This window comes from Spinacia oleracea, chromosome 1 (assembly GCF_020520425.1).
Source record: "Spinacia oleracea cultivar Varoflay chromosome 1, BTI_SOV_V1, whole genome shotgun sequence".
NCBI classification, from domain to species: domain Eukaryota; kingdom Viridiplantae; phylum Streptophyta; class Magnoliopsida; order Caryophyllales; family Amaranthaceae; genus Spinacia; species Spinacia oleracea.
Window position 1 is genome coordinate 122043892 of NC_079487.1, and position 16666 is coordinate 122060557.

General features: G+C 35.1%; 2 protein-coding genes across 2 annotated transcripts; both read left to right on the plus strand.

Moving 5' to 3' along the window:
* The first annotated feature begins 1154 nt into the window (after window positions 1–1154).
* LOC110787437 (NADP-dependent malic enzyme) lies at window positions 1155–6872 on the plus strand. The gene is made up of 19 exons (XM_021992061.2): window positions 1155–1316; window positions 1606–1799; window positions 2559–2679; window positions 2769–2843; window positions 3200–3351; window positions 3463–3568; window positions 3708–3773; window positions 4073–4240; window positions 4330–4413; window positions 4498–4596; window positions 4825–4872; window positions 5004–5057; window positions 5153–5251; window positions 5347–5436; window positions 5765–5842; window positions 5949–6023; window positions 6117–6207; window positions 6330–6458; window positions 6549–6872. The coding sequence occupies exons 1-19, from the start codon at window positions 1287–1289 to the stop codon at window positions 6635–6637; spliced, it is 1848 nt and encodes a 615-aa protein (XP_021847753.1). The 5' UTR covers window positions 1155–1286; the 3' UTR covers window positions 6638–6872.
* Window positions 6873–9554: 2682 nt separating this feature from the next.
* LOC110787438 (receptor protein kinase TMK1) lies at window positions 9555–15140 on the plus strand. The gene is made up of 3 exons (XM_021992062.2): window positions 9555–9995; window positions 10465–12798; window positions 14116–15140. Exons 2-3 carry the CDS (start codon window positions 10485–10487, stop codon window positions 14643–14645), a joined length of 2844 nt encoding a protein of 947 aa, XP_021847754.1. The 5' UTR covers window positions 9555–9995; window positions 10465–10484; the 3' UTR covers window positions 14646–15140.
* Window positions 15141–16666: the final 1526 nt, after the last annotated feature.

Sequence of the window (16666 nt, forward strand, 5' to 3'; positions counted from 1 at the left end):
AGATTTTAAGCCCCCCATTGAATATGATCTAAATGTGCCCAAAAAACCTTGAATGTGGATTAACTCCCTTATTTAAAGTTTCTAATTAACTCCCTAATAAGTTAACAACTCTCTCACGTAAGTATCATCATTATTCTCGTATAAAGTTTAAATTATACCAATGTCTTCAAAAGTTAATCTAGTGCATCTTAACTGTCCGACCAAGTACTCTGTATAAAAAAGTTAAACAAAAAATAGATCTGACAAAACTAAAAAAATTGATCCAACTAAAATATTTTATTTAATCATTTGTTAAAATACATAGTCTAATTACATTTTAATTCGTCATTTGATTAACATTTGTAAAATAAAAATAAAAAACTTATTACTCCGTAGAAACTAAAAAAAATATTAAGTAAAAGTAAACATTAACTTTATCGGAATGGCGGAATCTGCAATTCATGGAGAGACTTTGGCATGACCTAAAATGTCTTTCCCGGGTTATGACGAGAGATTTTACTAACATTGTTATTTTTACAGATTCCTATAATTGCAAGGGTATATAGGCATAAAATGGACAATTCAACAACTTTTGCATCAAGGTTCAATGTTCAAGGTTCAAGGTTCAAGTCATGTGTGATCTATAAGAGCAACTCCAATGATGAGCTATAAGGTGTTGTGGCTAAGTCTGCCATATCAGATTTTTTGCTACAATTAATTTAAGCTACACATTTTCACATTGGTGGGCGTAGCTCTCTGTAATATTTAATTTAAACAATTTATTTATTTTTTGAGTTACTTGCCCAAAATAGTTATACGTGTTAACAACTGCTTATATCATTGTTGTACCAATGGTGGGCTACTTCATTTTTTTTTTTGTGAGCAGGTCAATTTTCCAACCATTGCAGTTGCTCTGAGACGAACATGTTATTGCAGTTGCACATTGAAAAGCTCAGCTTGGTATTCGTCTGGCGGTTTCTTCATCGGACGTTTTTTTAAGTTTATTTTCTCTGTTTTTGTTTGTTTGTTTCATCTAAAAAAACGGATTGAGCATAGTTTGTCATACTCCGACTATCATTACGACGACAGTAAACAAAGCAAATATTTGGACACAATTGTGAACACATTTGAATTTTCTGACATTCTAATATTCTACCATTTCTAGAATAAGCACACCATTGTATACGAGTAATATTCAACGCGTGTTTCTACAGACTTATTTTCTCTCTCTTCTGACCTCTCTACAAACGAAAGTTGACTCGACCAATTAGTCTAATTAACACCTTAAATTGTAATTACTCGTAATAATGATGTCATTCAACAGACTTCATTTCCTGGTAATTCATACTCCCTTTTGTTTTTTACGGAGTAGCTTTTTCTTGATTCCACATCTTGGTGCTCTGACAAACCAAACATTCTTTTTAATTTTCAATTTTGGAAAAATAATAAATAATTAATCCGTTTTTCCCATTACAAAATCTGCTTATAAAAATGACCCACGTTTTCATTGTAATAATTCAGTGAAAAAAGGAACAATTTGTAGCTTTCTGGATTGTCTATTGTCTTTGATTGCATATTCTGGGGTTTGTTTGTTAGGTTTTTCTGCCATTTTCTTTGTTGTTGCAGAGATTATTCGTGAGTTTAAAGGCCAAAGGAGGGAGACAGAAAGGTTTGATTAGAGGAATTATGGGTAATGGTAATGCATTGGATGAGATGACTCAAGGATCCAAAGGTGTTGCTGGAGGAGTTCAGGATGTGTATGGTGAGGATTCTGCCACCGAGGCTCAACATATCACCCCTTGGACCGTCTCTGTTGCTAGGTGATTGTTATAACCTTATCCTTTTTTATTTGATATAGACAGTGTTTGATCCCTGGTTTTGGGTATTGTCATTGTAGTATTGTAGTGATTTTCTGGTTAATAGTAAATATGGTAATATATTATGGTTGTTAATTAATCATCATCCATATCGTTATAGCAAAAAGTTTGATGGGTGTTCTTGATTTTGATGTTTTACTTGTTTGTTTCAATGCATTTCATAATGTGGGGGTTCTTTGTTATGGAATATAGGATGGCCTAATTTCAAAAAGTGATATGAATTCATGTAATGGGTTTTCTTGATTTACTGTTTTATTGTTGTAATTTAGTTGTGTGCTTTTTGATGTAGATGGGATTCGAACACGAGTCTTGGGTGTCGTCAATTTTGTGATTTCTAATGACTCTGTGGTTGATGATAAATATGATATTGGTTATTTAATCATCCATTTCTTTGGCAAAAGATTTGATGGGTATTATTGCTTTATCATAATTTATGAAGAATTTGTTCATAATCTAAAGGAAATTTGGGCTGAGAAATCATTGCTTGGATTATAGATTCTTGTATCCACTCATCTTAGGAAGTTCTTAAATCTAAAGGCCTCTGAACTTTTATCAGCATTAGATCCAGAAATTTTGGTAGTCAAACTATAACCATGTAAATAATGCACTTGAAGTTTTGCCAAAGCATGTCTTAGAACTTTTTGGATGCTTTCACTTGCAAAAATGGTATTGAATTTTCGGTATCAATTACTCTTATTGCAGTGGGTATACCTTGCTGAGAGATCCCCATCACAACAAAGGGCTTGCTTTTACAGAGAAAGAGAGAGATGCTCACTACTTGCGTGGTTTATTACCACCTGCAGTTCTGTCCCAAGAGCTCCAGGTTGAATAACTGAACCCTGATTGGATATTGAAATTGTTTAGCCTTTTCTCTTTGGAGTAGTTCTTACTAATAATTCTTATGAACATCAGGAAAAGAAGTTTTTGGCGACTCTGCGTCAATATCAAGTTCCCTTGCAGAAATACATGGCTATGATGGATCTTCAGGTATATATGTGTGCTTGGTAATTACAAAAGTTGTTACTGTTTGGCACAATTCTGTCTATTCCGTTCTGATTATTTTACACTTACCCCTAATACTGTAACAGTCCCATTGGATTTGGTAGTTATTTAAGTACTGTCTGGAGGTACCTTTGTAATGGTAATAGCTACCAGGACATCATTTTACAGAGTTGCAGCTACAGATTTTGATGGAAAGTATGATTAAATTTCATTATTAAATACTTGATAGGCATTAGTTTGCAAATTGCTAGTTCATATTATAGTAGGATTTATCTGTCATGTACTCACGTGACGCATGGTTTCCATCAGATTCTAAACTGCTGATGCCTCTATTTTTACAGGAGAGGAATGAGAAACTGTTTTATAAGCTTCTCATTGACCATGTTGAAGAAATGCTACCACTTGTGTACACTCCAACTGTTGGTGAGGCTTGTCAAAAGTATGGAAGTATCTTTAAACGGCCCCAAGGTCTTTTCATCAGTTTGAAGGATAAGTAAGTTTTCTGGTGCATTCTCATCATTTTTCTTAGCTGGGTAGGAAATGAAAATTCGACTTGTGTTTATGCTTTTAGGATGTCAGACTTTGATGTGTTTTGGTGTTTCAGGGGAAAAATTCTTGAGATTTTGAAGAACTGGCCTGAAAGGAACATTCAAGTTATAGTGGTTACTGATGGTGAGCGTATCCTTGGACTAGGAGACCTCGGTTGCCAGGTATTTGAGCATGTTTATTCTGCTTCCCTTTTAAGTCTCTGGGATTCCTTTTTAACCTCTATGAGTCTATCTACTTGACCTTTGTTTCTCTGTTTAAAAATTCATTGTTGATAAGAAAAACTTACTTGAGGATGTGTAGGGAATGGGCATACCTGTTGGAAAGCTTTCGTTGTACACAGCACTTGGTGGAGTTCGCCCTTCAGCAGTAAGCACCTGATTCTGATTGAGTTCTTGTTTTATATTTTCTTTATGGGTTCTGAATCCGAAACTATATTAACCATAAGCTTATCTGGAATTATAAAGACATGCTATCAACTATTTTCATTCAATAAATACCCAAGAAGTATAATAAGCTTGTAATTTATAAACCTATGCACATGACTCCCTTAAACAATAGTAATGCTGCTTAATTCAAGGTCAACTTGGTTTCGATCCAGGCACAGAGTATTCTCTATGCCACTTATAACCTCAAAGCATATAATTTATTATCCTCTTCTTTTGCAGTGCTTGCCTATAACCCTCGACGTTGGCACAAACAATGAGGCGTTATTGAATGATGAATTTTATATTGGATTGAAGCAAAATCGGGCTACAGGGGAGGAATATGCTGAGTTTGTTCATGAATTTATGTCCGCAGTTAAGCAGAACTATGGCGAGAAAATCCTCATACAGGTCAGTCACAAAAATTGATCTTGTTATAGTAATATACATTTCTTCCGAAGATAAACTAAATCTCTTTTGTTATTATGGTATTCATACAGTTTGAAGATTTTGCCAACCATAATGCATTTGAACTACTGGAGAAATACCGCAAAACTCACCTTGTCTTCAATGATGACATACAGGTAATGTACATCCTTGTGCCTAGAAAACATAATCTGATTGCTTTTAGAAATTTCAACTGATATATAACGCCCTTTTGAGTGCAGGGTACTGCCTCTGTTGTCCTCGCAGGGCTCATTGCTTCTTTGAAACTACTGGGAGGAAACTTGGCTGACCATACATTCCTGTTTCTGGGCGCCGGAGAAGTAAGCGTTTTAAATAAGCTTATTTTGAGCCAATTTTATTAGTCTTTATAGTTGCCAAAATAGCTAAAACGATTGGAACATCAGAGTTGCAGCTATCTTGCCTTTTGCACCCCCGCCCCCTTGGTTTAACTTGATATATGTTCATTTCGTTCTGAATTTTACTGAAGATAGTCCATTTCCTTTTTATGTGCTGTGTTATCTGACACTTGAAACTTTTGTTATCTGAAGGCTGGAACAGGTATCGCGGAGCTTATAGCTCGTGAGATGTCAAAGAAGGTAGCAAACTGGTCCTATCTCTTTGTTCTTTATTTTCTTCTGGAAAATCGTTACTACCATGCTCTCTTTTTTACCACATTTTTTATTCTTCTTCGGTGATTTATGATTAATACTATTTGTTTTTGGCACAGACAAATGCTCCAGTTGAAGAAATGAGGAAAAAGATCTGGCTTGTAGACTCCAAGGTATTATCCACTTATCCTGATGTTGATTGAACTCCTAATAAAGGTCATTTCTTTTTCCTTCTACTTACAATAGTTTCCGACAATTTTCGTGACAGGGACTCGTTGTTAGCTCTAGGAAGAAGTCGCTTCAGTCGTTCAAACTGCCTTGGGCACATGAATCTGAACCTGTTACAACTCTTATAGAAGCAGTACAGGTGAATGAGAATAGCTATTTGAAAGTGCATTTTATCCATTAAGAGATTTTCTTGTGAACAAAGTTGTGTTCTTACTTTCTTGCCCTTTTTCTCAGACAATCAGACCCACAGTGCTGATAGGTACTTCTGGAAAGGGAAAGACATTCACTAAGGAGGTTGTTGAAGCCATGTCATCTATCAATTCGGTAAGATATAATATTAATTTTGTGCCTCTTGTTTTTCTTATTGAAGTTTGTATTGACGGTACGTAGAGGCGACAAACACAGTATTATGGGTTTTAGGCTATTTTGTTTGAGTCATATTCGGGTGATGAGTCACTTAAATATTTCGGATCAGAATTTCCCAGTCTGTGGTGAAATTAATTTTCGGGTCAGGAGGTTGGGAAATTTTCAGCTGGGTCAAAGTTGGGTCATGTAGTTCTGGGTTTCGGTTGGGTAATTTGGTGCAGGTATGTTTTGATTGATCTAACTGTCGGTTTAATATGTTGGTGCATTCATGTGTTTTTCTATGCAGAAACCTCTCATTCTTGCTCTATCAAATCCTACCTCGCAGTCAGAATGTACTGCTGAGGAGGCCTACACTTGGAGCCAGGTAAAGTACCATTCTAGTACGCCTTTTCAAATTTCAGACTTTGATTCATTATTTTCTACAAGAAGAAACTGACATATATTTGGCTTTTGTACTTTCAAATGATTAGGGCCGAGCAACATTTGCTAGTGGAAGCCCATTTGATCCAGTCGAATACGAAGGGCATACTTTTGTCCCTGGACAGGTGCAAGTCTGCATGCACTACCATATTTTTTTCTAGGGGAAACACTTAATCTGGATGGAGAATTGACCTTTGATTGTCCATGTCATGTTGCAGGCAAATAATGCATACATATTCCCTGGTTTTGGTTTGGGTCTGATTATGTGTGGTGCAATTCGTGTTCACGATGACATGCTTTTGGCCGCCTGTAAGTGTCATTGAATCTGTTAAAATTTTAATTACACCAAATTTTACCTTTCTTATAATCTCTGTTGAAGTAAGTAATATACTACTTAGTAGCCTATTTAACTCGTATCAATTTGTTAACAGCTGAGGCGTTGGCTTCACAAGTTACAGAGGAACACTTAGCAAATGGACTAATCTATCCGCCATACAAAGACATCAGAAATATATCTGCTAATATTGCTGCCAAAGTAGCAGAAAAAGCTTATGAACTCGGTGAGTTGTTCATCCTTTTACTGCTGTTTTATAGTATATGCAGAAATACTTGCAGTCCACTGATTTCATGTTGCTATCCATCTGGTATAGGTTTGGCTAGCCGGCTTCCGCAACCAGAAAATCTGGTAAAATTTGCTGAGAGCTGCATGTACAGCCCAATTTACAGAAGTTACCGTTGAAGATTGAAGAAGATGAAATCTCCTGCAGTTTTGCATCTTACAGTTACTTGAGCTTCTTAGTCTTAATTGTTATCCTTTTGTATAATTTTACATTCCACTGTTCGGCTTATTTTCCACATTTACTAGTTTTTTGTATGTCTACAAATCAATATTCATTAGCTGTGTTTTTGACAGAGTATTGTATCCATCAGATTGAACTCTAAATTTGTCAATGAAGTAATTTTGGTTTTATAAAGTCAGACTGCATCTGTGATCAAACTTGTCAGAATCTAGTACGAAGCTAATAGTATCCGGTGAGTCCGGGACCTCGGCGATTGCTAACGTTCATCACGCTAAATTCAACGTAGTACGGAATACATAATAACAACTAGTTTAGTTCTATCCATTAGAACATCTATCAAATAATTGGGAATCAATGTCCAAAATTGATAATGACAGTCACAAATGTCTCACAAGTCATGCTTGTTTCTTGCTCCCCATATGATTTACGTGTAGGTCTGGAATTGTATAAAGTCTACATAAGTTAGTTAATTAGTAATATAGGCATGTGAGACAATGTTATTTCAGGAAAAATAAGGGTTGATAAAGTACAATTTATACTAAAATAAGTTTCGATAAGTTCAATAAAATTGAAATAAGATAAATTCATAAAAAATAAGGGAAAATGAGGTGAATAAAACACTCGGTAACTGCGGAAGGGGGGAAAAAATTATAAAAACTATGGTACTCCATTGTATATAGTATATTTCCCCTCTTATACTCTTTCTGACCCTCTTTTATTGCTCGATAGCTAAAATTCACTTTATTTAGAATTGAGTATAAAACGTGTACATAGCTTGATAAAGTGGGCCTATGAAGAGATGGATGGAGAGAAAACAAGTGGCAAAACTTATCATTTCAAGTATGAGACAATCTCAGAGAGACACACCACAATGAAAATTGGGGCAAACGAAAAGGGACGGAGGAAGTAGTAGTAATATATACCTAGTCTATACTTAGTATTTAAAAAGCGAAACCATATCTGTATCCAGTATTTAAAAGGTTGAAATCATATCTATACCTAGTATGTAAAATGAAAAACCTTAGATGATATTTCGTATGTTTCATTCATCAATTTTTTATTTATTTTTTCAATTTCATTTGATATTTGCTATAATGTACAGCTCTAACGTCTTTCCAATTTTATCTTCCTCATTCTACATTCACTTACCATTTAATTCATATATTTTTATTCAACCATCTACTTTAAAAGACCGTTTAACAACTACTACAGACTATATAATTATCCGTTTTTTAAACGGGCTCAAGAGCTAGTTATAATAATGCGGAGTAATGCTACGTTATTTTCAATCATACAATAATAAGATGCCAACTAGCTTAATGATGTATCGAGTTGGCAAATTTTATTGTACTCATTGTTCAATTTTATTAAAATTTATAATTACACATATATAAATATTTAATATAGATCTATAAGTCATGGAGGGAACAATGACACAAAGCAACACACAACTACAAAGAATAAAACTACTTCGTAGATTAATAATTTAATATGTTTCCTCAAATAATTATTGAAAGAGATGATTTGAACATGCAACTATACAAGTCCAAAATCTTCCAAAACAAGACGTTTTCTATTTGCTTAAAATAACATCACCATCACCAAACTCCCCATAATTTACTTCCTTAAATAAACCAACCAATCAAGTGATTAATATTATTTTTTATTTGACCTCATTCATTAAGTTGTTTGGTCATGGTTGATGTAACAAACAAGCCAAGGTGTCAAAAAGATAAGTTTGATTTATTAAATTAAAATCAGATATATAAACATAATAATCATCAAATGTATATTTCCTTAATTGAAACTACGTAATTTGTCCGTCTTTTAGATGCAACACTTTAATTTTTAGACTTGTTTCATATTTGGCAAAAATATATTTTAGAAAAAATAAAATCGTATATGAAAACTGCATCTAAAAGATCGTAGAATAAAATAATTCATAAAAGGATACAAAATATTCCATATAGAAGGAAATTTTGGTTTTACTTTAAAAATAATCACTTTTATATTAACAACTTCATGAAAAGTTTATTATAATTACTACCTTAGATCATGTTTTTATTTTGAAATCAGTACCATTTTATGGTTTTCTCTTTAAAATTAAAATATCTTTTTCATTTTTCAATAGTTTTAAATGATTTAAAGTACATTCTTCTCGTTTTTCCGTATGGATTTCATAAACAAGGGTATTTCAACATAACTCGTTTGATACTTTACAAATACTCCAAGAATATTATTCAATTCGTTTGATCTTTTACAAAATTTTAAAAGTACGGTATCTACACAATTCTATAATAAAATTTGATACAAAAGTATTATACTATAATAAAATTTGATACTAAAGTATTCTATAATAAAAGTATTTTTTAAATATTGCAGTAAATAACAAAAAAATTCGTAATAAGAATGTACTCCCTCCGTCTCTTTTTGTTTTTAACGTTTTCCTTTTTAGGTATTTCAAAATGTTTTTTACATTTCCTTTTATATTATCACATAAATGACTTAGTATTCTTTCAAACTTTGTGCCCAATTATTATTTTAACCAATTAAATTCATTGGGTCATTTAATCTCTCACACTTTTCCATTGGTACATTAAATTTTTCTCATTTTCCAATATCAGAATTTTGATAAAAGTGAAAACATTATAAATAAACGTAATTTACCTTGTTTAAATAAAAAAATTGAGGAATCTCGATGCAAATTAATTAATCGTTAAAACGCGTGAAAAATACAAAACGTAAAGAACAAAAAGAGGCGGAGGGAGTAAGAAAATATCACGCTATATTCACGCGTCGATCAGTATTCACTCTACCTTAGAACGGCGCTGCTCACATGGAACAGTATCATTTTTCCTAAAAAAAAAATAAATAAAAAAATTGTAAATGTAACGCATAGAATATTTAGCTAATTTGTTGACTTTATTACATAGGTTTATGTTACTACTCCATGAAAATACTACACATTACCAGTTACCCCGCCATTATCTCTCTCCTCCTGTCCTCCATTATCACCATCAAACCATAATCAACGGAGATTGATTTTGATTTCATAATTCTAAGAATCTCCCAACAAATCTTCTTCTTTTTAGCTTCACAAATTTTACTCTTACCGAGCTTTCTCTTTCTCTTTCTCTTTCTCTTTCGCATTTATTCCCACCCACCCAACAAAAAGACCCTTTAGCCAAACACGCCGCTAGATGCTGAACTCTCTCTGTAACGTCTCTCATTCTCTCACCTTCAACCTTTGAACTCTTTCTCTCTGCACTGCTGTACACTTGTTCTGCTCATCTTCAGGTTAGGCTTTCTGGGTTTTAATTCTATTTTTGGAATTTATGAAATTGGGATTAATTTGTTTGTGAATTTGAGTTGATTGTTTTTGTTTATTTAGTGTTTTTGCATGTTGGGTTTGTGGATTTTTTTTGTTGTTGTTATTTCTGTGGGGTTGTGATTTCTGGGTTTTATGATTGTTTTCACTTGTTAATTTGGACTGATTCGCTTAGCTGTAGATTTGATTTTTCATTGTACTAATTTTACCAATGTTTTGCGTGATTTAGGGTTTTATCTGAATTAGGTGTTGTGAATTGTATTTAGATGCAGGATGTAGTTCTTAATTACAGACGCACATCTGTTTTCGGTTTCTAGTTGATTTTGTGAAATCAGAAGATTTTCGAGTTTGGGATTGAAGTTTCTGAAATGAAATTTTGAGTTTTGGTTTCTCTGAGGTGGCTGATGGATATGATTTTAATTTGATGATTTTTTTTAGGTTGGGTGATTGTTGGGAAGATGTCAATTGATCATCCAAGGGTTTCGACCCTGGGGATGGGTTCTCTGCAGATGATTGTTCTTGTACTGTCTCTGCTTGCAGTGCCCACCACTCCGCAGTCTGCCTCTTCAGATGCTGCTACAATGCAGCAACTGAAACTGGGTTTAAAGCTCACTTCGAAAACTGATTGGTCTAACTCAGACCCATGCAAATGGCAGGGTGTGGGATGTGACTCGAATAATCAGGTCACACGGATACAATTGAGAAGCCAAGGAGTTTCTGGCACTTTATCCCCGTTTGTAGGCAACCTCACAAACCTTGAAGTTCTTGAGCTGATGAGCAATGCATTATCAGGCCCACTACCGAGTCTTAAGGGGCTGAGCTCGCTCCAAACGTTGAATCTCCATACCAACCAGTTTAGTTCTATCCCTGCGGATTTCTTTGATGGGTTGATTTCTCTCCAGGAAGTCTATTTGGATAATAACCCGTTTAGTACTTGGTCTATACCGGAGGGGCTCAAGGATTCATCTTCTTTGAAAAATTTCTCTGCTAATTCAGCCAATGTTGGTGGTGAGATACCTGGTATTTTCAGCTCAGATAATTTCCCAGGTTTGACCCATTTGCGTTTGTCTAGCAATAATTTGACTGGTGGTTTACCCTCAAACTTTTCGGGTCTTGCGCTTCAGTCCCTTTGGTTAAATGGGCAAATGGATTCCCGTGGTGGTCGAAGTCTTAATGGGACAATTGATGTATTACAGAATATGACCCAGTTGGTACAAGTATGGTTGAATATGAATGCCTTTACTGGCCCCATACCAGATTTGTCTAAATTGCCCAGTTTAGAGGAACTTAATTTGAGAGATAATAGCCTCACTGGTCCGGTTCCTGTTTCTTTGACAAAGCTGTCTTCCCTTAAGACGGTTAATTTGACAAATAATGTTCTTCAAGGACCTACTCCTAAGTTTCCCGATGCAGTAGATGCAGACATGTTGCCTGGACAAAACAGCTTTTGTTTACCTGATCCTGGTGTAGACTGTGATAGCCGTGTTAATGCATTGGTATCAGTTATGGAAACATTCGGGTACCCTCTTCAAATTGCCCGGGAGTGGAAAGGCAATAATCCATGTGCAAATTGGTTGGGGATAACTTGTTCTCAAGATAACATTACGATTATAAATTTGCAGAGTAGGGGTCTTTCTGGAACTCTTTCACCTAAATTTGCTGCTCTTACATCTGTTCAGACATTGATATTCTCACATAATAGTATCACAGGTACCATACCTGATGCATTTACAAAAATGCCTAACCTCAGGACACTTGATGTGTCTTTTAATAATCTATATGGTAAAATCCCAGCTTTTGCACACACTTCTGTTAATCATGTTGGCAATGCTGATATGTTCAAAGATCATCCTAGCACACCAACTCCAAGTGGGTCAGGTGGCTCTTCTGGTGCACCTAGAGGAACGTCTGGAAAAAGTTCCAAAGTTGGAGTGGTGGTTGGATCAGTTATAGGCGGTGTGGTTTTTGTCTCTTTCGCTGGTTTGCTGTTATTTTGTTTCTTGAGAAGGAAAAAGCTTTACGGGAGGGTCCAGCAGTCGAATACGGTGGTGATCCATCCAAATCATTCAGGGTCTGATGATGCTGTTAAAATAACAGTCACTGGTGCTGGAGTGAATGGTAAGGCGATGAGTGAAGACCAAAGTCAGGGTAGTAGTGGCCCTAGTGATATCCATGTAATTGAGACTAACAACATGGTTATCTCTATTCAAGTGTTGAGGAATGTGACTAACAACTTCAGTGATGACAATGTTTTGGGAAAGGGGGGTTTTGGTACAGTTTATAAAGGGGAGTTGCCTGATGGGACCAAGATTGCAGTCAAACGGATGAATTCTGGAGTTCTAGGAGATAAAGGTTTGGCAGAATTTAAGTCTGAGATTGCTGTTCTTACAAAAGTTCGCCATAGACATTTGGTTGCACTTCTGGGATTCTGTCTGGATGGAAACGAGAAACTTCTTGTGTATGAGTACTTGCCACAAGGGGATTTAAGTAGGTATCTGTTTCATTGGAAGGAGGAGGAATTGAAACCCCTTAAATGGAATCAAAGGTTAACTATTGCATTAGATGTGGCCAGAGGCGTTGAATATTTACACAGTTTGGCACATCAAAGTTTCATTCATAGAGATCTTAAACCGTCGAATATTCTTTTGGGAGATGATATGCATGCAAAAGTTGCAGATTTTGGACTTGTTCGTCTTGCACCTGATGGTGGAAAAACCTCAATAGAAACCAGGCTTGCAGGAACTTTTGGTTATTTGGCACCTGAATATGCAGGTAAAATTGTTATTTCCTTTTGTATTTAGGTATATTTCTTAATATGTTTTACTTCTCGTGTCCCTAAATTAAACACATTGTTATTTAGGTCATTGCAAAATGAGAGGACACTTTCTAGGTTTAGTAGGCCGCGCTCGGTAATTTTTCAGTTTTTGGTTCATAAATTGGAAAGACGTGTCACGTGTGACTTAAAGTTAATCATGAACTTAAAATTAGTCATACACTAATAAGCATGTAAAGTTTGAAAACTGACAATAAATAGGAAATTACCTTTCGTGGTTTCCATATTTTTTATTTTAGTTTTCTGAAAAACAGAAATTGAATGAAAAACAAGGAAGGACAAGGAACAGGGCCTTAAGTTTTGAAGTTTCACATACTAACCTTAATGATATCCTTAACTAAGAATCAACACAAGACAATAGGGGAATGGCGGAGATGTAAAGTTTCAAATTAGTGAAGTTCTACTACAATTGTTTTTTTATCCTAACATTCTTTAAAATAACCTTGTTTCGTATGTGGTGTATTCTTTAGTGACAGTGGGAATAATTTGTTTAACTATGTTGCAATCTGTTCCATAATGTTTTGCTTACTGCTATGCTTATATGCTCGGTCAAATGATGAACTGTCTTTGTATGGGTATGTGGGTATATCGGTAATGCGTGTGTTTGGACTTCATATAAGCTTGCTTTAACTTCTCAGATAAAAACCAAGCATTCACTGGGTTGACATTTTTCAGTGATTTATCTTAGAGCGAGGATAACTTTAAATATTGTTACCCTTCTCAAGTGAGAGGCTGGCTTCCTTTGTCGATAAAGATCTATTATGTGAACCACTTATCAGTTTATCACCCACCAATTTCCGATTTCCAATTTCCCCATTTGTTCGGGTTTTGAAGGACACCAATAGTTTCTACCTTCTGTCTTTTTTTTTTCCTCCTCCTAGTTTCTACTACCCTTTAGTTTATGTGGAATTAGTACCTGTCATACAAGATGGTGCAGATTTTTGTCTTTGAATTAATAAGAAATTGGAGCCAAATACTATCTTTAATCACACATCTTTTCTGTAATCTTCTCTTGCTTAAGCGAAGGGGAAATGGGAATTTCTCTCTCTCTCTCTCTCTCTCTCTCTCTCTCTCTCTCTCTCTCTCTCTCTCTTTTTCTCTTTCTCTCTCTCTCTTGGCAAGAACAAAAAGGTGAGATTATGCCCTGATAAATATTTCTAACTTGTTTGCTGCTAATGCTTGTTCTTGACGATATGAGTCCGTGATGTTATGTATTAAAATTCCTAATTTCTCGGGTTTGTGCTTTGTTTTCACAGTGATGGGCCGCATAACTACAAAGGTTGATGTATTCAGCTTCGGTGTTATATTAATGGAAATAATAACGGGACGGAGGGCGCTGGACGAGACCCAACCAGAGGACAGTATTCACCTGGTGACATGGTTCAGGAGGATGTATATTAACAAGGACTCTATCGAAAAAGCCATCGACCCTACAATTGAGCTCGACGAGGAGACCCTAGCTAGTATCCACAAAGTGGCCGAGCTTGCTGGGCACTGTTGTGGTAGGGAGCCATACCAAAGGCCTGAAATGGGTCATGTAGTGAATGTCCTATCTACCCTCACCCAAGTATGGAAGCCTTCGGAAGATAACTCAGAGGACATTTATGGAATTGATCTTGACATGACCTTACCACAAGCTCTCAAGAAGTGGCAGGCTTATGGAGAGTCCAACATCGACGATTCTTCATCATCATCGTTCCTTGCAAGTAGGGATAATACCCAGACTAGCATACCTACTAGGCCCTCTGGTTTTGCTGAATCATTTACCTCAACAGATGGAAGGTGAAGTGTAGACCTGTTTTTGACGGGCCGAGTTAGGGCCGGGCCGGGCCAAAGCTGGACTCCGATATGGATGATGCATGAACAGCTTGTGGATTGATCTTTTCTTTATTGATTCCTATTAGCTACTTGTTGCTTTCCGGCGTGATTGTCGCTTTTCTGTGCACCGGTTGATGATGATCAAGGGTCATTTGATTGTTTGGCTTCTAAAACAAGATGTTTTGGGGAACTAATATGAGCAACTTCTTGCATTGTTTGTAATGGCTGTACTAGAAAAGGAATAGCAGAGTTAAACTACATGAGTGGTAGAACTCAACTCAGTTCCCAATTTTAGAATCGGTTTCAGCGTGTATAGAGTTATTATCGGTATGTTTATGCATAGAGTTATTACTTATTAGTCACAAGGCCTTAAAAGATTGTCGTATTTTTAGTGAGTTTTGTTGTTGATGGGATTTTGTACTTGTTTAATATTCAAGTGTTTCATGATCAATTGATAGTAGGATGCACCCTTGTCTGCTAGATTTGATGTGACCAATTATCCATGAAAGCAACTCAAACGAACTAGAAAACTTTTAATTCCTTTTGCATCAGAATACAAACACTTGAGTATCCGATTTTTCTTGAATTGTTTATACGTCAAACTAATTTCAAAATAAGTTGCTAATACTCCCTCCGTTCCTAAATAAGTGTCCAGTTCCTATAAATAACGTTCTCTTATAAGTGTCCATTTTTCATTTTTGGACATACAACTTTCCCACTTTTCTATACACTTTTCCCACTTTTCCACACACTTTTTCCATTTTTCTATAAATCATTATTACTTTTTCTTACACATTCTACACTTTTCCCACTTTTCAATCACCACATCCACTTTTATTTATACTTTATCAATAAACAATTATCTAATTTTTCCATTCCCAAAAAATAACATTCTCAATCATTACCTCTTACACACAATTCAGTTTTATTAAATCCCGCGTAAATGTCCAAAGTGGACACTTATTTAGGAACGGAGGGAGTAATATTTATACGACAAAACTATAACAACTTACATGACTATTTATTCGATATATATCATAAATGATTAAATTATCAAAAAAAATGTGAGAATAGTGGGTAGGGGTGAATAGTAGCGGGTAACTCGTAGAACTGTATGAGTATTCAGTAAAATTAACGGTAGAGATTGTAAAATGAATAAAAAACTAAGTATATATTGTTTTAAAACCACAATTTATCAAGCGCTACCCGCTACCTTTAAACACTACGAAGTATTATTTTTTACGTTTGAGAAAAACTACTCAATCGTTATCTCTACTGCTATCTTACCAAACATTTACAAAGTTATTCAATAATCAATTTGATATTCCCCATGGTTTTTATTCAAGCTTTAGCATACACCCCTGTTAAATTCATCTAGTTTCAAGACCTTATTTCTTACGGAGTATTTCGGATCAGATTAGAAAAGTAAGTTATGATCAGATCAGAAAAAATGATAATAATAATTATTATTATTGTTATTATTACTATTATATATGTCAAGACCATGTCCAAATCAAAACTAATATGTTCATACTATGTTCTGAACATCACCTATATGTCAAAATGACAACCGATCTGTCCAGATCAAAACTTATACTACTCTCTGCATCCCTTTTTATTCTTTACATTTGGTGTAATACACGTGATCTAACAAATAGTAAATGATATTGCTATATAAAATAGAACTTAAACGGAATACTTAGAGCAACTCCAATAGTGAGTTACACGATGTTGTGGCTAAGTTTGCCACATCAAATTTTAACTGCAATTGATTAAATTATCACATTGGTGGGCTACAATACTTTGTAACTCCCTATAATATGTAATTTAAATAATCTATTTATTTGAGCTACGTAGCCCAAAATAGGTACAAAGTTTTAACAGCTACGTATGTCATTATTGTACCAATATTGGGTTACCTGCTCACATGTTTATCTTTTTTTGTGAGCAGTTCCATTTTATAACCATTGGAGTTGTTCTTGTGATAAC

Coding starts and splice junctions, on each gene's coding strand:
- LOC110787437 (XM_021992061.2), top strand. CDS start 1,287: ATGATGTCATTCAACAGACTTCATTTCCTG. Junction 3,352..3,462: donor TTCATCAGTTTGAAGGATAA/GTAAGTTTTCTG, acceptor TTGGTGTTTCAG/GGGAAAAATTCTTGAGATTT. Junction 6,208..6,329: donor TGACATGCTTTTGGCCGCCT/GTAAGTGTCATT, acceptor ATTTGTTAACAG/CTGAGGCGTTGGCTTCACAA.
- LOC110787438 (XM_021992062.2), top strand. CDS start 10,485: ATGTCAATTGATCATCCAAGGGTTTCGACCCTGGGGATGGGTTCTCTG. Junction 12,799..14,115: donor TTTGGCACCTGAATATGCAG/GTAAAATTGTTA, acceptor TTGTTTTCACAG/TGATGGGCCGCATAACTACA.